The 20,176-nt window shown below is 37.2% G+C and overlaps 1 protein-coding gene and 1 non-coding gene across 2 annotated transcripts in view; one reads left to right on the top strand and one right to left on the bottom strand.

The window, feature by feature from the left end:
* The window catches only part of LOC140157434 (anoctamin-7-like), a 77,324-nt gene that overhangs the window by 25,451 nt on the left and 31,697 nt on the right, over positions 1 to 20,176 (top strand). The window contains 6 exon segments of the mRNA XM_072180633.1: positions 360 to 652; positions 4,069 to 4,205; positions 8,496 to 8,664; positions 9,636 to 9,798; positions 17,150 to 17,240; positions 19,050 to 19,155. Of these exon segments, the coding sequence (XP_072036734.1) occupies positions 360 to 652; positions 4,069 to 4,205; positions 8,496 to 8,664; positions 9,636 to 9,798; positions 17,150 to 17,240; positions 19,050 to 19,155 (959 nt within the window).
* On the bottom strand, positions 15,261 to 15,471 carry LOC140158068 (small nucleolar RNA U3). The gene has a single exon (XR_011859712.1). It is a non-coding gene; the product is annotated as a small nucleolar RNA U3 (small nucleolar RNA).

Below are 20,176 nucleotides of genomic sequence, written 5' to 3'. Positions count from 1 at the left end.
ATCAGCTAAAATGCAGACACTGGTTATCAATATTGCTACAATGTATAGTGGGGGATAATTAGAATACCACAAAGCTTATAATGACTATAACAGATAGTGGCCTCCAAGATCTTCAACATGGGGAGGGGATGGTAAAAAAAAAAAAAATTGGGGGGGGCAACGGTATTTTAGCCCCCACTTTCTTGATTTGAGGTTAAAAGTGGGGGGGGGGGCAGCCCCCCAGGTCAAAAAAATGGAGGGGCCACTGGTTAGAACAATAGGAATCAGGTGAACCGCCGGTCAAGTTTTGATTTCGTCCCTTACATTTGTGAACTTGAATTGTAATATCCTGTGAATATGTACTCTCTATTTTCACACAGATTACATTGTTGTCCACGAAGAGACCCGGTTGTCGGAAAAAGAATTCCAAAAGCGAGAGAAAGAAGACCAAGAGCTAAGGGACAAAGGGCTACCCAACGAATCCAAGGAGGAAGACAGACAACAGGACACGTGGAGGAAAAAGTTCCTCTACAATATACAGAGGGCAGGGCTGGAAATAGAAGAGGATGTCGTGGAGAGCGAGAAGAAGATTATTACATATTATAAATTGCACACTCCGTGGAATGCGCTTATGTTTTATGCAGAAGAGCTCAACTTCAGGGCACCCCTACAGGTCAGTAGGCCTATGAAGTGCATAATTGTATTGATGTCTTATTGGTCGAATGATGGACAAGAAGTACATGCTCAAATTCGTTATCAGAAGGTTATGGGTTCGAAGCTGGTGGTGGCGCTGTTGTGTTGTGCCTTTGGACAATTAGGCTCTTAACCTCTATATGTCCCTCTCCACCCAGGTATATACCAGCATAATATACAGTTAGCCAACAAATTAAGGTACCAGTTATGCTCAACCCCTGTATATCCTAAACAAAGACAGACATAATTGGAACCAGCAGCTACATGTATGCAGCCAAGAAATAAAGACACAACGATCCAAAGCTTTTGTGAACAAGAGAACTACGTCAGTGCTCCCATTGATTAGCATGTTAAAACTAGCGTTGTGATTTCATTGATTAGAACAGAATAAGGATTACTTTTGATTTAGTTTCTTCGTTACGCTTTTACAATGTAGATCACTGTTTCTTTAATTCTCAACCAATTTCAACGAATAAGGTCTAAAATCAGCTAAAGAGTACAGTTATTGGCTGCTTGTTTTAGTTTTTACATGTTTGTCTTTATTTAGGATATACAGGGGTAAACACAACTGGTTCCTTAATTTTTTGGCTTACTGTAGTGCTGAGAAGGTAAAACTTGTGTGTCGGAAGGAGTGATGAACCCCACCTCCCTAGTTATTTCATAAAGGCATAAAAACATTGACATGTATTTTGGAACTGCATGTTTTTTTCAAAATAACGCTATAAAAAAAATTTTTGTCTTTGTTCATGTTACTTTGTGTTTGAGCAAATACAGTTGGATTCAGAACAGATATAGGCCCTATTTTTACATGGACAAAATGCAAAGACACACTCACACCGCCACCACTCATAACCTCATACAGGGAAAACCCCAGTTTGTTACATTTGCTGGCACTTTTATGCACATTTATGATAGTGTTGAGTTAAATGTAAACAAATTGGAGTGAAATATCTGATCAATTCAGCTTGAATATAATAACATGTAGACTACATGTACATATGTGACTCCTCGCCACAACTGAGCCCGGATGTCGCCAGTGCCACTATTGAGATATGCTCCATCGAACTTAACAATAAACAATAGGAAAGATAGGATTTATTGACTGTTTTATTGATTTTTCACTACTTAAATGTCAAGTACTATAGACATGATATACATCATTTTAAAGCTAATTTCAAGCAGAATATTTTGGTTGAATATCTCAAAAATGATGATTGGCTTACATCCGGGCTCAGTTGTGGCGAGGAGTCACATATTGTCCTTTCCTGTACTTGATTCAGTCTGATGATTTTGAATAGTAAATCTACAATAAAATCTATTGTAGCCCTGAATGGTATAATTCTCAATGCTTGACAGAATTTCTAGACTCAAGGGTTAATAGGATTTGAAGGCCCTATCTGCAATAGCTGCCAGGTGCCATTTTTTAGATGTATACATACAAAATACAATGTACATGTAGTATGCAGAACTTGTCAAAATGTACATAGGGCAGCTATTGCAGGAATAGTGTGTACTTTACCTTGCTAAAAGGTGGTCTTCTATGGTTTACTAAATTTGCTAGTGTAGGCGTAGATGGTATGTCACCCCCTAGCCCATATATTAAAAAAACTTACTTTCCCCTTTTTTTCTCTCTCTTTTTTTGTGTCAATTGGGCTGGTGTAGGGGAGAGCGGGGAGTGTTCGCCCTAGGGGCAGGTTCGCCCACCCCTTGTTTCTCAGCACTACGGCTATCGGGCAATTTGGTGATGGCAAAATTAGGTGACATAGGTCATTATAAACTTCTCATAAAAACGCGACATATAGGGACGTGTTCATCGAACTACAGCCAAAACAAACAAAAATTACAACAAAACATAATTTTTCTTGCATTCATAATGTTGTATTATCATTGATACATACAGATGGTTTTACTGGAAATCTGTATTGGGAACATATGGGATTTGTCAAAGATTTAATGCAGTTATAAACTCCTTATTCGATTTGTATTTTGCATACCCTGAAGAAAATACAAAAATGTGCACAAGGGGCACGTTCGCCCTTTTGAGGATGGGGCATGTTCGCCCTACATGTATATCTTCCCCAGGCGGACTTACCCCAAACTGGAGGGCGGACCTGCCCCATCATAATTTATAATTATACCATTAAACAAGGTAAAACTACTGAAAAGCATGTTATGTGGTATCAGTATTACTTATACCACCGTTAATGTCCTAATCCATAATCTCCTCGAAGTTGTAAACATGATACGTTTAAGCTCAATTTGAACCTACATTTTACCCTGACCCGACCCCTGCAACAAATTTAGTGACTCCCCAGAAGAGAATGAATGCCCTAGACTCTTGCTAAATGTTTGCATTTAATATGTTATTGTTATGCAATGTTTAAACCTTTTTTGTGATTACCACCATATGGGTGAACCTGCCCCAATATGGGGCGAGTTCGCCACTTTGCAAAACTTTTTTGTTTGCTCTATCCTGTTGCTATTTTAAGGCCTATAGTTCTGAGATTGTGGCCCTATATAGCTAAGACATAGGGCTTTCATATGGGGTAATCAGGTCATCCCTAACCTTAAAATTGACATCGCTAGGCTGGTCAGAAAATATAGGCGAACACTCCCGCTCTCCCTACTGTGTCCTGTCCTTCATTTCAAGTGATTGATTTGATCTGATTTGATTTGATTTGACTTTTTTTGCCTATGATAAAATGGTGAAGAATTTGCCATGAATACTTTTGTCAACCAACTGTTCTCCTAGAGCACAAGGGTTGGGGTTTGGGTCAGATAGGGTTTAGGGTTAGGGTTTGGGATATAGGTTTAGGGTTAGGATTATAGTGCTCCGGGGGGACAGCTGCTTGTGCTCCAAATTTGCCTCATAAATACATTGCCAGCACTCAGTGGCATAGATTTCTTTTTGGGGGATGGGGCTGGAAAAAGTCTTGGAAGTATTATAGGAATCCAGTACCTTTTGGCGACAGAATAAGTTTGTGTTTCAATTACCGTACTGACGCGAGTATAGTCCCACCTTCGAGTAAAGTCCCACCCCCAAATTTTTAATATGAAAATTGATAATTGGTATTCATGTCATACTCTATTAATGATTTCAAAATGCATTCAAATTCAATGCATTTTGAAATCATTAATAGAGTATGACATGAAAACAAATTATCAATTTTCATATTAAAAATATCTAAAACATCTTGAAATTTTTTAATTTTTTTTTTAGGTCAACCATGAATGACTAGCATTTAGGTCTAGGTCCAGGGACACTACAAAACCGAAATTTTTTTTGAAATTCGAGTATAGTCCCACCCCCCAATTTTGAAAAAAAGTTCACCCAAAAACGGGGTGAGACTATACTCGCGTCAGTACGGTAATAGTAGATATTTGTTTTTTCAACAGGCGCATCCCAATCCAAGTAGCAATTGGTCTGAAAAAGCCCTAACCAAACTGAAAGCACCAAATATAATGAAAATTGATGTACCAAACAAACCACTGGACTTTATGACATGTACATTTAAAAGAAGCAAACTTAATAAGTAAGTATTATTATCTTCATGTGTTTGTGTGTCATGATTTTCACCAATTTTGTGTAAACAAAATAGGCCCTGGTGATCAGATTTACCAGGGAACTAGGGGCTTTTTCCTATTCTACAGGAGCTTAAATGTGACACGATCTGGTCCACGGGGGTCAAAGGAAGCATTTTTGACAATTGAGTTACTGTAATTATTACATTATACGTACAATGGGCTATCATTTACTGGAAACACTAAAGGTCTAGCATACCAACCCTGACAGCCACTGATCATTGGGCTCAAAAATAACACATTGTCTCAAAGCCTTTGCCAGTTTCAAAAAGATTTTTTTTTTAATTTTTTAAAGAATTTTTTTAACTTGAGTTGAATTAAGATGTCCTTTGCGAGTGTTCAAAAGTAAACAACATAAAATTGTGAAGTACAAATACTAATTGTTTTATACGATAATCGAATCAAGTACATTTTCTTCAAAATATTTCTCAGAATGTCATGATTTTACTGCAAAAAAACTATAAAAAAATGCATTGGCTGACAAACAAATCACTCAAAGTAGGACAAAACACTCAATAGGAAGACCTAAAACAAGCTGAAACACTCCAAAACAAGCTCAAAGTAAGATAAATACAAACTAAATTAACTCCATCCACTTCACTTGAGTGCCCTCTTGAGTGAGGTACTTCTTACTATTCTGACTGTATTGATTAATCCAACATTCAAGTGTATTCTTTCAATTTTCCGCTTGTTTTGGGCCTAATTTGATCTTGTTTTGGGCCTCGTTTTGAGTGTTTCTTTTATTGTTAGCCAGACCTAATTCCTCATTAAACCAGACTAATAAATGAAGGATGTTTTTCCAAATCAAGACATTTAGATTTGTGTGTTGCCCTGAAGTGGGAAAAATGGGAAAGTTGGGTTGGTCGGCAGGGCTTCAAATCCGACGCGAACCCGCGAACCGGTTCGCGTGAAGGTTCTCGCCGGGTTGCAACTGGGCGAACCAAAATTGGTTCGCGCACAAGCTTGGAAGTCTAAGATCACATTTTGTGTTATTTTTACCCTTTTTTACTGCAACGGAAATGTGATTTAATAATCTCATTAATCCATGAATATAATTCTGAAATGTTGAGGAAAAAAGGCAAAGTTTTCATCATTTTAGCTGTCCATCTCGTACAGAGCGTGAAAGTTTCGCCCTGGCCTGTGTTTACAACCCACCATCCCATAATAATAGATATGACCTCGCTAGTAAATAAAAGCGTCTATGTCATTGGTTAAATCACATTCATCTCACGTATTTCCACCAATCACGGCAACTCTTTCTTACCAAAGAGTCGTGTCATATGAATAATTAATCATGACATGAATAATTAATCGTCAAATGACGTCGTCATTTATTACACACGTGCTCACCCTTTACCCGATGTACAAAATAATATGTGGAATAAATTTAATTTAATTTAATTTGCATTTCATTTGAAAATATATGGTTTAAAATTGCGAATCATATAACAGTACATACAAAAGCTATTTTAAGCAATTTTCAGCTTAACATTTAAGGAAATTTGTAATAAATTTATGAATAAAATGTAAATAGATATCAAGTGAAATTAGGGGTATTGCGGTATATGGTATATTTTCATGTTTTGACATCTCTTCATCGCGTAGCTAGCAGTAGGAGATGGGTCATTCGCGGCCTCAGATTCTCCAAAACTAATTCATACGGGTGTAAAACCTTTTAAACTGCACTATATTTAATACATAAATGTTATGTTATGGTCTCATTAATGCATGATAGGTAAGTTACAGCGATAGTCGAAGTTTAATAAGCTTAAAGAAAGTTGCTGAGCTTGCTGTGTAGTCAGTATTTTACGTTCGGTAAACTACAATATTATTAAAAATACTTTCAGGATTCAAAGTTGAAACAGCTGCTTTTAAAAACAAAAAAAAGATAACCAATATGGTTTTGTTATTAATAATGTTATAGTAAGTTGCAAACAAATTCCCACCTATTTATAGGGTATTATGATTTCACAGGTTTTTTTTCTCAATATTACGGGGAATCGAAAGCCTGGTTCTGATTAGAACCAAAGGTTCTCGCAAAAGCCATTTGAGAGAACCTAAACTGGTTCCCGCAATTGATTGCGAATTTGAACCCCTGGTCGGTCAGATTTTTTTTTAACCTTCAGTTTTTACAAATCCCCTCAAATATTAAATAATGCTTCTTCAAATAGGGGACATCTGTCAATTTTGACTTCTGGATACTTGTTAAACATGTTAGATAATCAATTTAAGACTAGTCTTTCAATAAAATATTAATTTTAAGTGAAAAAACATTGATTCTTTGAACAAATCTGTAAAAATCATCATTAAAAAACCCAAAAAAAACTGCGAAACTGATTTTTCAGGATTTAGGGTCAGTCGGTTGAGGGCAACACAACAATTTTTTTTGGCCTTATAGAGTTACTAGTAGTGGACCCACTTATTTCCAAGCCTGACAACCATTATCATTGTGATGAGACATCCATAATTTTATATAAATAATGAAATAATATTACCCATGTGAACAATAAGGTGGGCACATAGCATAATGGACAAAATAACCTTGCAAAATATAATAAGAATAAAAGATGAATTTTTTGTGAAGAGTATCTCTTCAAATTAAGGTATCATTTTAAAACATGGAATTTGCTCTCCAAGGACATGTTCAAATCTCAGTTTTGTCAAATCAATCCTTTTGATATGATGGGTCACACATAAAAGAAATGTGGCGAGTTAGCAAAGTATCATTTATGGTCTGTTTTGAGAGTTGATTGCTACATGTACTGAACATTTGCAGCACTTTTATATTCAGTTACCTGCTCCGGGTTTTAAGCACTATGGTTCTTGAACACCTGATGCAAATTCTAAAAAAGTTGTTACTGTCAATTCAAATACTTCACAATTGTTTATTAACATATTTATTTATAAATGACTGCCACTTTCATCATTGATATTTGCAATTCATTAAGGAAAATAGGGAATAATGAAATATAGTCATCACTACAATCTTGTGCGAAAATCATTGGGACGACATGACAGTTGATGTTTTAAAGATCAAATTCCTGTGAATTGAACATGAGGCTTAAAATACCCGGTACATGATATGTTTCATAGCTCATGTTATGTACTTGTTATTTCCACCTCCTCCCCAGGAAACAATGTTCAGGCGCTGCAAGGGGGGGGGGGAGGGGGGGAGGGGGGGGGGGCTGGGCTGCAGCACCCGGGTCTTAAAAAAAAAAAAGGGGAGGGAGAGAGAGTGAAAGTGGCATAGCCAGTGGGGGCAGGGGGCAAAGTACCCCCTAAAATCAAAAGGGGAGAAAAAAGCGCCCCAAAAGTGGATCCATAGGCGTATTTCACAAATTTTGAAGGAAACTTAAACGCATTTTATAGCCACTCTTTCAGTCAAATTTCTCAATAATGGAGCTGAATGGAAAATATTCCTATAAATAGATGCATATACATGTAGTAGGCCTATGTTCCAAAATAACCAATAATAATGTAAAAATGTTGCATCAAATGCCCTCATTTTAGGCTTTGATTGCGAGTTAAGGTCCGTTCATACTACCACCGCATTTGCAATGCGTTGCTTTGCGATGCGTTGCGATGCCGCACTGCATCGTACTGGAAACTAAGTACTGCATTATATCGCAATAAAGTTAAATACATTTAAACTTGGAAATGTGACGAGTTGCGTTGAGTTGCGGCGAAAAGTAATCAATATATCGGCATCGCAAAGCAACGCATCATAAATGCGGTGGTAGTATGAACGGACCTTTATTGATCATGCGTGTTCATATAAAACTAAAATTCGCGGCTCATTTGGAAATCTGTTAAAATATAATGCTCCGAAAATAACCAATAAATGTGTAAAAATGTTGCAAGCTCCATTGGGGCTTTCACTTTCAAAAATTTTCTAATTCTGAGGGGGGGCACATACCCCTCAGACACCCCCTGTCGCGCATAAGCGCGTCTCTGCGGCGATGACGCGCCCATGTTTAACATTTACACCTTTTTCGTTCAGACTTCATTCCCTCTGGGTCCCGGTTTCTGGGCACGCCCCTGATGTTGGCGCAGACAATTAAGCGCAAACACCTTTTACTATTTTTCTGCTTTCAACATTGTATAATTGGGGAGCAGGGATGCATGAAATAAACAATCTGTCCCAATCTTTTTGCGCAGGATTGTAGATCAAAATGTATGAAACAGGAAACAATGATCATTAGCCTAATCCTATTTAATTGTTTACTTTATCCTATCCTTAGATTTTTAGGTAGTGAAAACAAAGACACTTTCTTCTCAAATACCGACCGCACTAGAGTAGTCCATGAAATCTTAGCCAGTACAACATACGGTAAGCGGAAACGGGCAGAAGTCGGCATCGATAGATTACTAGAAGAAGATATATTTCAGGCAGCTTATCCACTACATGATGTGAGTATGATGAATTGGGCTATTCCAGTTGAAATCCATACATCCTCTGTGGAAGACATGGCCTTAATCTCCCACACAGGGGGTGTAGATTTTAAATGGAGTCGCTCATTCAAGTAACCTATTTGAAATTAATATTCCCTGTGTGGAAGATTAACATCATATCTTCCATAGGGGGGTAGGTAGGGCTCAACCAATAATTGTACTGGATATCGTATCAGCCCGATATGTGCAATATATCAGTCAGTGGCGTAACTAGGGTTGGTAGCGCCCGGGGCAAGAAACAAAATTGGCGCCCCTATCCCCACCCAAGAATATCTTAGACGCTGGGGTGTATTTTAAATTGCAATCATGCTCATGCATGCCAAATGGTAGGTTCAATATTTTTTTAAGTGAAGCCGATTTGGCGCCCCCTAGTGGTAGCGCCCGGGGCATGTTGCCTCCCCCCTTGCCCTCTAGTAACGCTACTGATATCAGTATCGGATATTATGAACTTATGTTTACCTCATATATTATAAATGTATGGAAAACCAATGCATCTATAAGTATAATATGTGATAGATGAAGCAGTGCAATACACATAATCATGCATAACTCACGAACGTAAAATCGGAATCAACTGAAATTTTGGGAATAAGCATATTTTGTGGATATTGATTGAAAAATATCTTAAAAAGAAAATGCTAGAATCACAAAATACTCCTTTAAGTATAAAAAATCGAAATAAATAAATTAGGTTCATGTAGCAGGGGTGTGCCGAAATTTATGTGTTTTCTTTTATTTTCAGCCCATATTTGGCAATCTTACCCTGATTTTACGCTGTTGTTTTAGCTTTTTTTAGTAATTTTCCACTTTTTTGTCTGATGCCTCTCACACCCTAATGCATGTAGATACTTCCAAAATTGATGTGAACACATTTTACCCATCGTGTAAGTTATTAACCCACTTGATTTTGTTTTGTTTTTTTACTTCAGGGACCAGATGTAATACCACCCAATGTACAGGATGAGGATCTGAACAAGAGACAAGTATTGAAGAAATACTGGGCAAGATGGGGCGTGTGGTATAAATACCAACCGCTGGATCACATCAGAGAGTATTTTGGAGAGAAAATTGGAATATATTTCGCCTGGCTAGGTAAGCTATACCTTCACTGTATATGGCCATGTGTTTTGAACTCGCCACCCTTAGCGTTACATCACAAATATTATGAATTTTTACACTTTCAAGTTTCAAATTAGAATATCTCCATAACTATCAACCCTAAACAAGCAAAAGTATACATTTTTGGAAAGCTGAAGGCAAAAGCAATTTAAATAAACACATTTCAACTCATTGTACAGGGTGTCCTTGAAGTTATACAGGGTGGAATAAAAAAATTCCAAATAAAAAATGGGTCACTTAAATGCATTGCTTATTACTAACTTGCAGTTATAAACTGAAAGTAAACAATATTGATTTGGTTCGAGGTTAGGGGGAGCCTACTGACTTTGGAAGAAAAAAAATCACAGTTGTTTGGTAATCTCGGAATACAGAGTGTCCCAAAATATGTTCAATTTTTTTTACAATTCAACATATTTTGAACTGAAACATTTTACCCTTAACCCATACAGAAAAAGTAAGTCCATATTTAGATTCCTCATCAAATTTCCTCTCAGAAAATGTATACTTTGACTATGATAGGATAAGTAATTTTAATTTACTGCAACTTTTAGATTTTGAAGACATCTGCATTGCTTACTACAGTGTTTAATATGAAAACAGGTAGTTTTGTCCGTAAAAGTTTGTATTTTATAGACTAAACCAATCATAAAGAGTTCAAAATGATTAAAAACAATTAGCAGAATTAATAATCTTTCAAAAAAGAGCTCTTAACCATGTCTGTAGCCCATATGGATGCAAAGATATGATCAGTTGATTCAACGCGTACACACAAAATCTTTATTTCTCATAGACTTTGTACATACCGCCACCGCCTCAACAACCACCTCGGCCAATCTGAACTCAAACAACTCCACTATCTTAGTTGATAAACAATTCTCCTTTGGAGGTCTGTTAGGGCACTCGTTTAGCTACAAAATGACACCAAACACACTACAATACCTTTTGTTTAAGCAGAGATATAACAATTTGAACGAGTCTCCATTTGGAAAAGTGTAACAAAACCACCATTTTTGGGTGGCGAGTTCAAAACGCGTGGCCATATGTGTTTGTGTCATTGATGCCAGGAGGGTACTTAGTACAAATGACCAAACGGGGACGTGCCGCAAATATCAGCCTTTTGGTATATCAATAACCCCTTTTTCTAAGCCAATTTTGGTATATGAATGGGTCCTTTTTTTCAAAATATTTTTGAAAAACAGCCCAATTTTGCCTCAATCTAGCCAAAAAATGTGGGAAGATTTGTAAAAACTAAGACAATTTGGGTTACATTTGGCTGAAAATTTTGACTTTTGGTATATCGATGAGTCCAAATTTCTTGAAAAATTGGTATATTTATGTGTCCACCTTCAATTTCTCAGCGGCACACCCCATTCACATCCCAAAATCAAACTTGAGTACCCCCCGGGTGTTGATGCTAGTAGGGGTATGTGGGGGGGGGGGCTTATAAACACTGAGGAATGGGGTTATTTGCTGGTTTAAAACTCACCAAACGGGGACATCTGACGACAGGAGATGTTCCCGGTTGTAGAAACAACTCACTCCTATGGCTAAAAGTGCCAAAAATGTCATTAATTAAGATGTCCCTGGTTATCTCATTCCCCTTGATCTTGTCACATATACTCTTGCAATTTGCCGACAATCACATAGCTTTGACTACATTTGCCGACAATCACATGGTTTTGACAACAACAGTCAGTTTTTGACGACAAAAATTGTGTATTGGGGAGGGGGGTGTCACACCCCCATACCCCCCTCTAGCGATGGCCCTGCTTTCAAGTATAAATCAATTAGTAATGATGGTGAAAATAACAACCAAACCTACACAGTAGGTGTAAATGGGTTGTAAACAGCGTTCGAAATAGGGCCGGTCAGCCGGCCATTGGCCTGTAACCTTTTGGCTTGGTCGGTAACTTTTCCGACTGGCAGTGTAGTTGCAGGCCCGGCTGGCCGGTAACTTTTTAGTTACAGGCCCGACTGGCCTGTAACTTTTTGAGGCATATTTCTAACACTGGTTGTAAAATCCCATTATAAAATAATTCAGGCATGTCACAAGTATTTCAATAATAACAAAAATGTATTTAGCCCGAGTGATTAGTATAAGCATTGCACGTGCACTTGAAATGACTCTATGGTAATAATAGGTTTCACCGCTCTAAAATCAACACACCTGCAGCCATTAAAAGCATAAATATTTTGAATATTCATCATCATAGTGTAAAATTAAAATATATCCCAGGGCATGTGATAGTGACAGCTTGCAATGCTCATCCAGAACAAAGTATTTAAACACATTACCATATGTGTTCCTGCAGTGGTACTAATATTAATTTAGATTCTCAAATATTGTGTATCGCATATCACAAATTATGTCGTAAAACAATTTAGGCTAAAAAAATTGTCATGTCTCAAAGCCCACACGCGCATTTGTTATTCTTAGTGCATCCATGTCAGCAAATTAATTTTTTTATTTCCTTTTTTTTTTCAGTTTCTTGCCGTAAAATCATGAAATTCTGTAACAAATTTGGAAGAAAAGTTACTTGATCGATACTTGCATTGTTTAGGTATAGAACTTGTACTTCGATTGTGTAAATCTACCACAATTTTATGCAGTGTACTTTTGAACACTCGTAAATGACATCTTAACTCAAAATTAAGTTTCAAAAAATCTTCAAAAAAAAAAAAAAAATTCTTTAAACAAACCTCATTCCTCATTCGTTTTTGAAATGTACCAATGGCTTTGAGACATAGCATTATTTCTTTTTAGCCTAATGTATTGTAAACATGGACCAATAAATAAAATCCATGGGAAGATACCATTTAAAAGCCCATTCAGTGATCCCAGCGAAAGCGTAAAAAAATTGTGTGTATTAAAATTGTCATTAGGTATTTTTGAAATGAAAAAACCAAAACAAAAAAAACCAATGGTATTAACAAAGTTGAAGCCATATATTCTAATGCATGTATCTAATTTCTCTACTCAATAGAGATATTACAATTTGGTGTAAAATTTCCAATTTTGTCTTTAATATAATATACAGCTTTTGGCTTAACCACTACTACTAGCAGGCTGCGTTAGTATACAGACCTGTAACCAGGATTTATTTGGGGGTCTGATTTTGAAAAAGTGGACCTTTTGTTTCAAAATTTGAACCTTTTTGACTAGGGGGGGGTGGCAGATTTTGAAAAAGTGGACTTTTTTCCAACATTTTTGGGCATTTGGGGGGGGGGGGGGGCGCCACAGCCCCCCTGGTTAGGGGCCTGTTATTATATTAACAAAGGTGCAAAAATGCTGGATTTGATTGATTTTTACGATTTTCTGAATCGCTGGGCAAATTACTGAATAGGCCATTAATCATGGTCCTGTATAATTTATGGTTGAAAAAAAAATAATCACATGATTTGCAAAAATCAGACTCTGTGTATGGAAGTGACAACTATTGATTTTACACAAAATAGTGTAATATTTATAGGTCTATATGTGTGCAACCTTGCATTACAAATATATCATGCAAAAAAAAAACCACAATGTTTTGCAGATCTATATATTTTGTTCAAATTACATGTGTAGGGGTGACTATGTAGTTGAATGTTGTACTGTTCTGGTTTTTGTACATGCTTGTAACCAGATTTTGTCAAGGGGGGGGGGGTTGCAGGCCTTCCAAAATAAGGACCTTTTGTGGGGAAATTTGGCTTGCCTGTAAAAGGGGGCATTAACATTTTTTTTTTGTTAGTTTTCACTCAAAAATTAAAGTAAACATACAATGTAATATGACTTCTTCTTATATATTGAGACTTAAAGCCATATTGTAACATTTGCTGAGCAGGGTGCCCTCAATTTTTTTCAATTTTTTTTACACAATCATAATGTACGTTATTAAAAACTAACATACCCAGCAAAAATCAAGACTCTAGGTGCTGTAGTTACAGTCAAAATCCGAGATTTTTAATAAAACGCAGGAACTGTCATTTAATTATTATGATTTGAGAAAAAGTGGTCAAATTGTTGAACATGGGGAACTCATTTGAGAAAAAAATCCCTAACCATGGGTCCTGATTTGAGTATTAGGCTATTATGTTTTGATGAATCCAAGTGTGTGAAAATATTGGATTCAAAACATAATAATGATAAAATTGGATGCTTTACGCCCAATATTTATTGGTCTCGCTGTGAGTTTTAAAATATTAGACTCGACTATGTTTCGTCCAATAGCTCAACCAATAAACATGGGCTCAGTCGATCCAATTTTATATCCAAATTGCTCACTGTCAAATCAGTTGCATAATATGGATAAAGATTTCATAGTTCCAGCAGTCAATATGGAATTTGTTTACCCCCCTAAAAAAACACTATTAGATTTAACTGTAATTAAAGCACTTCAGACTTAGTCTTTCACAGGGTATTTAAGTACTCCTTGAGCAAATCATAAATTGCTATACCAAACCATTTCAATAATTACAACATTCAAAAATCCATTTGCTCAACTAAACCTAATGACCTGATTCCATTGACAGATTACCAAGCAAATATAACCAATATTTGAAAGTCAACATCTGTTGGATGTATTAAATTAGTGCAGGACTATTATGTACAGATATGATGAACATGATGTATGATACATGTACATGTACTTTATTCTACCTTATTATTTCCCCCGTCATTTTTGTCGGTCATTTTGGGGGCTTATTATAAACGATGAAACAAAGCAATAAGACCGAATTTTTTTGTGTGTAAAATCCGCTATCTGATGCCAAAATTCGTCATAATCCTGTAAACCACAAGGGGTAAATTTATTTAGACATTTGACCGATTTTATTTATTCAAGCACAGGGCTGGATTCACCATTGGGCCAGATGGCCCAGGGCCCCCAAATTTTGGGCTCCAAAATTAGAGGGAAAAAAAGTTGGAAAAAGAGAAGGGAATGAACAGAACCTGCTAAAAGATCCAGGCTAAGGAATAGTCAGTCTTGGATTTCTTAAAGTTAGACTAAACACAAACTAGGTTTGTTGTCTTCTTCAATTTCTCAAAAAGGGGTGAACAAGAAAGTTTATTTTGGTATTTTTCACACCTTTTGGAATACACCTTGCTGTCGGAAGATGGCAGACAAAATAATAAGCATTAATTGGGTTCATCCAATTTCTTGAATTAAAACCGATAAAATTAATGGTCTTTTGGTGTGAGGGGGGTGTGTGTGTACACTGTAAAAATGGTGTCTTGGCAAAAGACACAAAACAAGACAGGTCTCATGAAGCCGGTTTTGAGACGCGTTTATATTCAAGACAGGTCTTATGAAGCCGGTTTTGAGACATGTAATTACAGAGACATGTCTTGGGTATATAGTGTCTTCATTCAAGACACCACTTGTATAAGACACGTTTGTATCCAAAACAGGTCTTGTGAAGCCAGTTTTGAGACATGTAATTACAGAGACATGTCTTGGGTAGATCATGTCTTTGCCAAAGACATGTCTTTGCCAAAGACATATCTTTTGCAAAAAGACATGTCTTAGCTTATGTATCATCTCTTGCCCGCTTCGCGCTAAGAGAGGAACACTACGACTCATCATCACCGTGGTGTTGAATAGCCATCAAGTGTATTGATAGCATGGTGACACGTACTTTAAAAGTTATCTTTAAAAGTATGGTCTTAAAAAAGAAAGTGCCGAAAATTCTTGTGTATTTCTTTAAAAATATATAATCCGTGGTGTTAAAAAGCGTTTGCCCTGCATTTTATCATCCATGGTTTTGTTTCCTATTATTTCAACTTAGTATAATATTTAGGATTTAGAGGAGGTCCTCCAAACACTAGTACTCTTCACAATAATTATTTGTTACCCAATTGTTACCAAATTTGTACCAAAATTGGTGTGATAACCTATATTGTTGGACTGGTAACTTATTCCAAGACGCGTCTCCAATTGGTCGCGTGTGATATGTCTCCATTCAAGACACACTGGTTTTAAGACGTGTTCTACAACATTAATCCATGCGTCAAGTTGGACTGGTAACTTCTTCCAAGACGCGTCTCCAATTGGTCGCGTGTGATATGTCTCCATTCAAGACACACTGGTTTTAAGACGTGTTCTACAACATTAATCCATGCGTCAAGTTGGACTGGTAACTTCTTCCAAGACGCGTCTCCAATTGGTCGCGTGTGATATGTCTCCATTCAAGACACACTGGTTTTAAGACGTGTTCTACAACATTAATCCATGCGTCAAGTTGGACTGGTAACTTCTTCCAAGACGCGTCTCCAATTGGTCGCGTGTGATATGTCTCCATTCAAGACACACTGGTTTTAAGACGTGTTCTACAACATTAATCCATGCGACAAGTTGGACTGGTAACTTCTTCCAAGACGCGTCTCCAATTGGTCGCGTGTGATATGTCTCCATTCAAGACACATTGGTTTTAAGACGTGTTCTACAACATTAATCCATGCGTCAAGTTGGACTGGTAACTTCTTCCAAGACGCGTCTCCAATTGGTCGCGTGTGATATGTCTCCATTAAAGACACACTGGTTTTAAGACGTGTTCTACAACATGTCTAAAGATAGACATGTCTTATTTAGTGTCTTGATCTCAGGCATCAAGTAGGACTGGCAACTTGGTCCAAGACGCGTCTCCAAATGAACATGTGTGTTGTGTCTTCTGTCAAGACATGTTTGCTATGATGAGTCATGACACAGAATAATATATGTGTAATTAAGACATGTCTAGGGAGAAGACGCTATGTGGTTTGACGTGTCTTGGGAAAAGATACCAGATAAAGACACGTCAAATTTAAGACGTGTTTATTTGCAAGACACCCTTTTTACAGTGTATAGGGAGGATGGTGGTGTATACTATGGTGCATGACCATTAAGACAATTTATTTTGGTATTTTCATACAAACTTATTTGGAAACCTCCAAGGCCTAAAAAAATTGTTTGATTGGCGTAACATGAAAAAAATTAGGGTAGGTCGGTCGGCAATTAAAAAAAAAAATTACACACATTTTGAGCTGAAAATCATGAATTTTTCTTCTTTTTTTTTAATTTCAATCTTTTTTATTTTTTATCCATTTTTGCAAAAAATAAGAAAAAAGTCTACGGTTGGGCCTATTTTTAGGGTCGGTCGGGGTACGCCAATCGAACAATTTTTTTTTAGGCCAAGGGATGTTCTATCATAAGAAGCTTGCTATCTACTCAAGATAGCAAAAAATAAAATTGATTTTTCCATTCAATATTTAGCAAAAGATATACACTATCATGCTGTAGGCCTAATTGTTGCCTTTCTTGGGTGATTGAAATAGTTATTTTCAAATTTGTTTTTGTCAATCTCTCAGGATTTTACACAGGTTGGCTCTTACCAGCATCTATTATTGGAGTGCTAGTGTTCCTCTATGGTGTAGCTACAATGTTCTCCTATGAACCAGCGTAAGTACCTTGAAGTCAGTGCGTAGAGGAGTAGAGGTGTTTGGGGAGGGGGGCTCTTATCAGCATTGTTGTAGTGCTATACCATTTTCCATCTTGAAGTGGCAATGACCTCAAAGTGTTGAGGCAGTTTTTTCATGTGCACATTTATGCAGCATCTTTAAGCGTGTGCACCAGCACTTTGAGCGAGCACTAGCGATTTGTAGCTGCGCCCAATCAAATGGGCACTGACGTGAGTGACGTCATCACTGCCACGTCAGGGTGTAAAATGGTTTAGGGTTCACTGGCGTGTCCAGGATCTTTTCCTGCAGGGGCTCAGAGGGGCTTTCAGAGTTATGCGGGGGGGGGCGGGGGGGGGGGGTAATGGCTAAAAATCACCAAAAACGGCTGATTTTACATGATTTTTAACAAAGTGCAGGGGGGCTTCAGCACCCAAAGCCCCCCTGGACACGCCACTGGTGTTCTTCTATGGTGTGAATGTAGTTACAATGTTCACCTATGAACCAGCATAAGTACTTTGAAGTCAATGTAGTGTGTGGGAGTACCTAGGGATTGGTCTGGAGGAGGGGGGCTTCTCAGTACCTATTATGAGAGTGCCAGTGTTCCTCTAGTGTAACTCCCATCTTCGCCTATGAACCTGAGTGTAAGTGCCTTGAAGTCGATGTGGTGTGTATAATAGGGGTTTTGTGTGGGAAGGGTGCTCTTACCAACATCTATTGTAAAAAAAAACTATTGGAGGTCCAAAACAAGTCAACATTGATAACAAAGGCTGGTCCCTTTTAAAACAATCTGAAATTATTTTTAAAAAGTGCCCACTAAATTTGAAACATGCACACCATATTTTGGCTGAACTGTCCATATTTTAATAGTTTAAAAGTCAAGTAAAAATAAGGTGTGCACTTTTCAAATTTAGTGTGCACTTTATTTTAATAATTTCCAAATTGTTTATACACTGCCAAAATGTGGGTTACAATTTTTAACCAACAGGATTACCAGGTGAACCACATAATTATTGGTAAAATTTTTAAACAACAACTTCTAATGACATGGGTTAAAAAGTTTAAACTTGTTGGTTAAAATTTTAACCAACATTTGTGTGGTTCACCTGGTAATCCTGTTGGTTAAACATTTTAACCTACGTTTTGGCAGTGTAGGCACCTTTGTTTCCAATGGACATTTTATTGTGAAATGTCATTGTACAAGGAATACATTTAAAAAAATTCCACATAGCCCCCGAATGAAAAGTATTTAATTATCTTTGTAATCACTCAAAAAGCATTTGGTGTGAATTTTACATCGAACTATAGAGGCTATTATATTTTTACGAGCCTTTTTATTTTACATGTAAAGCCTATGGGGGTGACGATTAGAAATGGATGGCAATATTGAAAAACCCTCATTTTGGGCCATTTTAGACACTAAAATGCCCATAAAAAAGAATAGCCTCTAGTTCGGATGTAAAATTCACACACAATGCTACCTGAGTGAGTACAAACATAATTAAATACATTTCATTCGGGGGCTATATGAAAAACAAAAAATGTCCTATACCCTAATGGTTATGGAACAAAGGTATAGGGTCCAGCCTTTGTTATCAAGCATTGTTGACTTATTTTGGACCTCTAGTAGTTTAATTTTTTGGCCAGAATAAAAAAAGAATATAATACAGCTGCTTATTTTTACCATTTATAAACGGAAATTGGCAGCCCTAAAAGGGGTATGGTTTTCAAATTGAATAGTCAGACAGATGCAGTTTTTTTTTTTTTTTTGTATTTTAGTGACCTTTTTTATTTCTATATATTTTATTCTTAGTCGACAGATATGTGAGAGCGGGGGAGACTTTCTAATGTGTCCTCTCTGTGATGAAGCAATTGGCTGCACTTTCTGGAATATCTCAGATATATGTCTTCAAGCACAGGTAAGGTGTAAAAAAAACTGCACTCATTTTTTGCCAGTCAATTTTGACATCCTTAAATGAAAACCAAACCTTTTAGAGCTTTTCACACCAAATGTTTCAACAAGTTCAGTTGAAGTAGAATGGTGAACAATATGCATCAAACATATTGTGCATATATGATGCAGCCCTATCTACCTTTTTCGTAACGGCAGCATTGGCACTGCTAACTCCAATTAGGCCGGAGTTAGCAAAGTGGAAAGCTGAAAGGGTGTCCAAAAATTAGGGTTTATTTTTATTTCTTGGAAAAATTAAAATGAGCTCTGATAAAAATGTTGGTATTTATATAAATGTTGGTATTTATATAGCGCCTTTCACATGTGAACATGTACCAAAGCGCTTTACATTTATTCCGCCGTCGTTAGAATATGTCAGCTGCCATACAATGCCCAAGGCATACTCATATTTTTTTGGCGGCGCTCAATGGACAGTATTCATAACAGCTCCCCATTTCACACCTGGGTGGAGAGGAGTAATCGAGATAAAGTGCCTTACTCAAGGGCACAACACGATGGCGTCGCCGGGGCTCGAACCGCAACCTTCCGATTATGAGTCGTAGCCCGTTCCGCTCGGCCACCGTAGCCTCTAATTAATGCATATTATTAAAAGCAGCAAAATGTGAGAAGTCTTGCCCCCTGTGGGATGCTGTTTGACCGTTTTCGTCAAAGTTTTCCCCCATAAAAATTGTCTTCCCTCTGCCCTTTGCCCACCCTCTGAAAAAGTGCTGGCTACGCCACTGCTCTGACTCAAACTTTTAACTTAGTCAAAGTAAGCTTCATATGTTTGAAAGTTTTACAATAGCACTTGTATGGGACCATGACAACCCCTCTCTGACATTACAAAATCCACCAGTCCAATGGGCGAAGCGCCCTGTTGGCCGCTTTGCAGGCACCCCCCTCGAGGAACTAAAATTACAACTTATATTCTCATTATGAACACAAAATGTAATTCATCTGTTTTTGTCTGTCTGTCTGTTTGTTTGTTT

The sequence above is a fragment of the Amphiura filiformis genome, chromosome 7 (genome assembly GCF_039555335.1).
Source record: "Amphiura filiformis chromosome 7, Afil_fr2py, whole genome shotgun sequence".
NCBI classification, from domain to species: domain Eukaryota; kingdom Metazoa; phylum Echinodermata; class Ophiuroidea; order Amphilepidida; family Amphiuridae; genus Amphiura; species Amphiura filiformis.
This window is presented reverse-complemented; position numbering and strand designations above follow the sequence as displayed.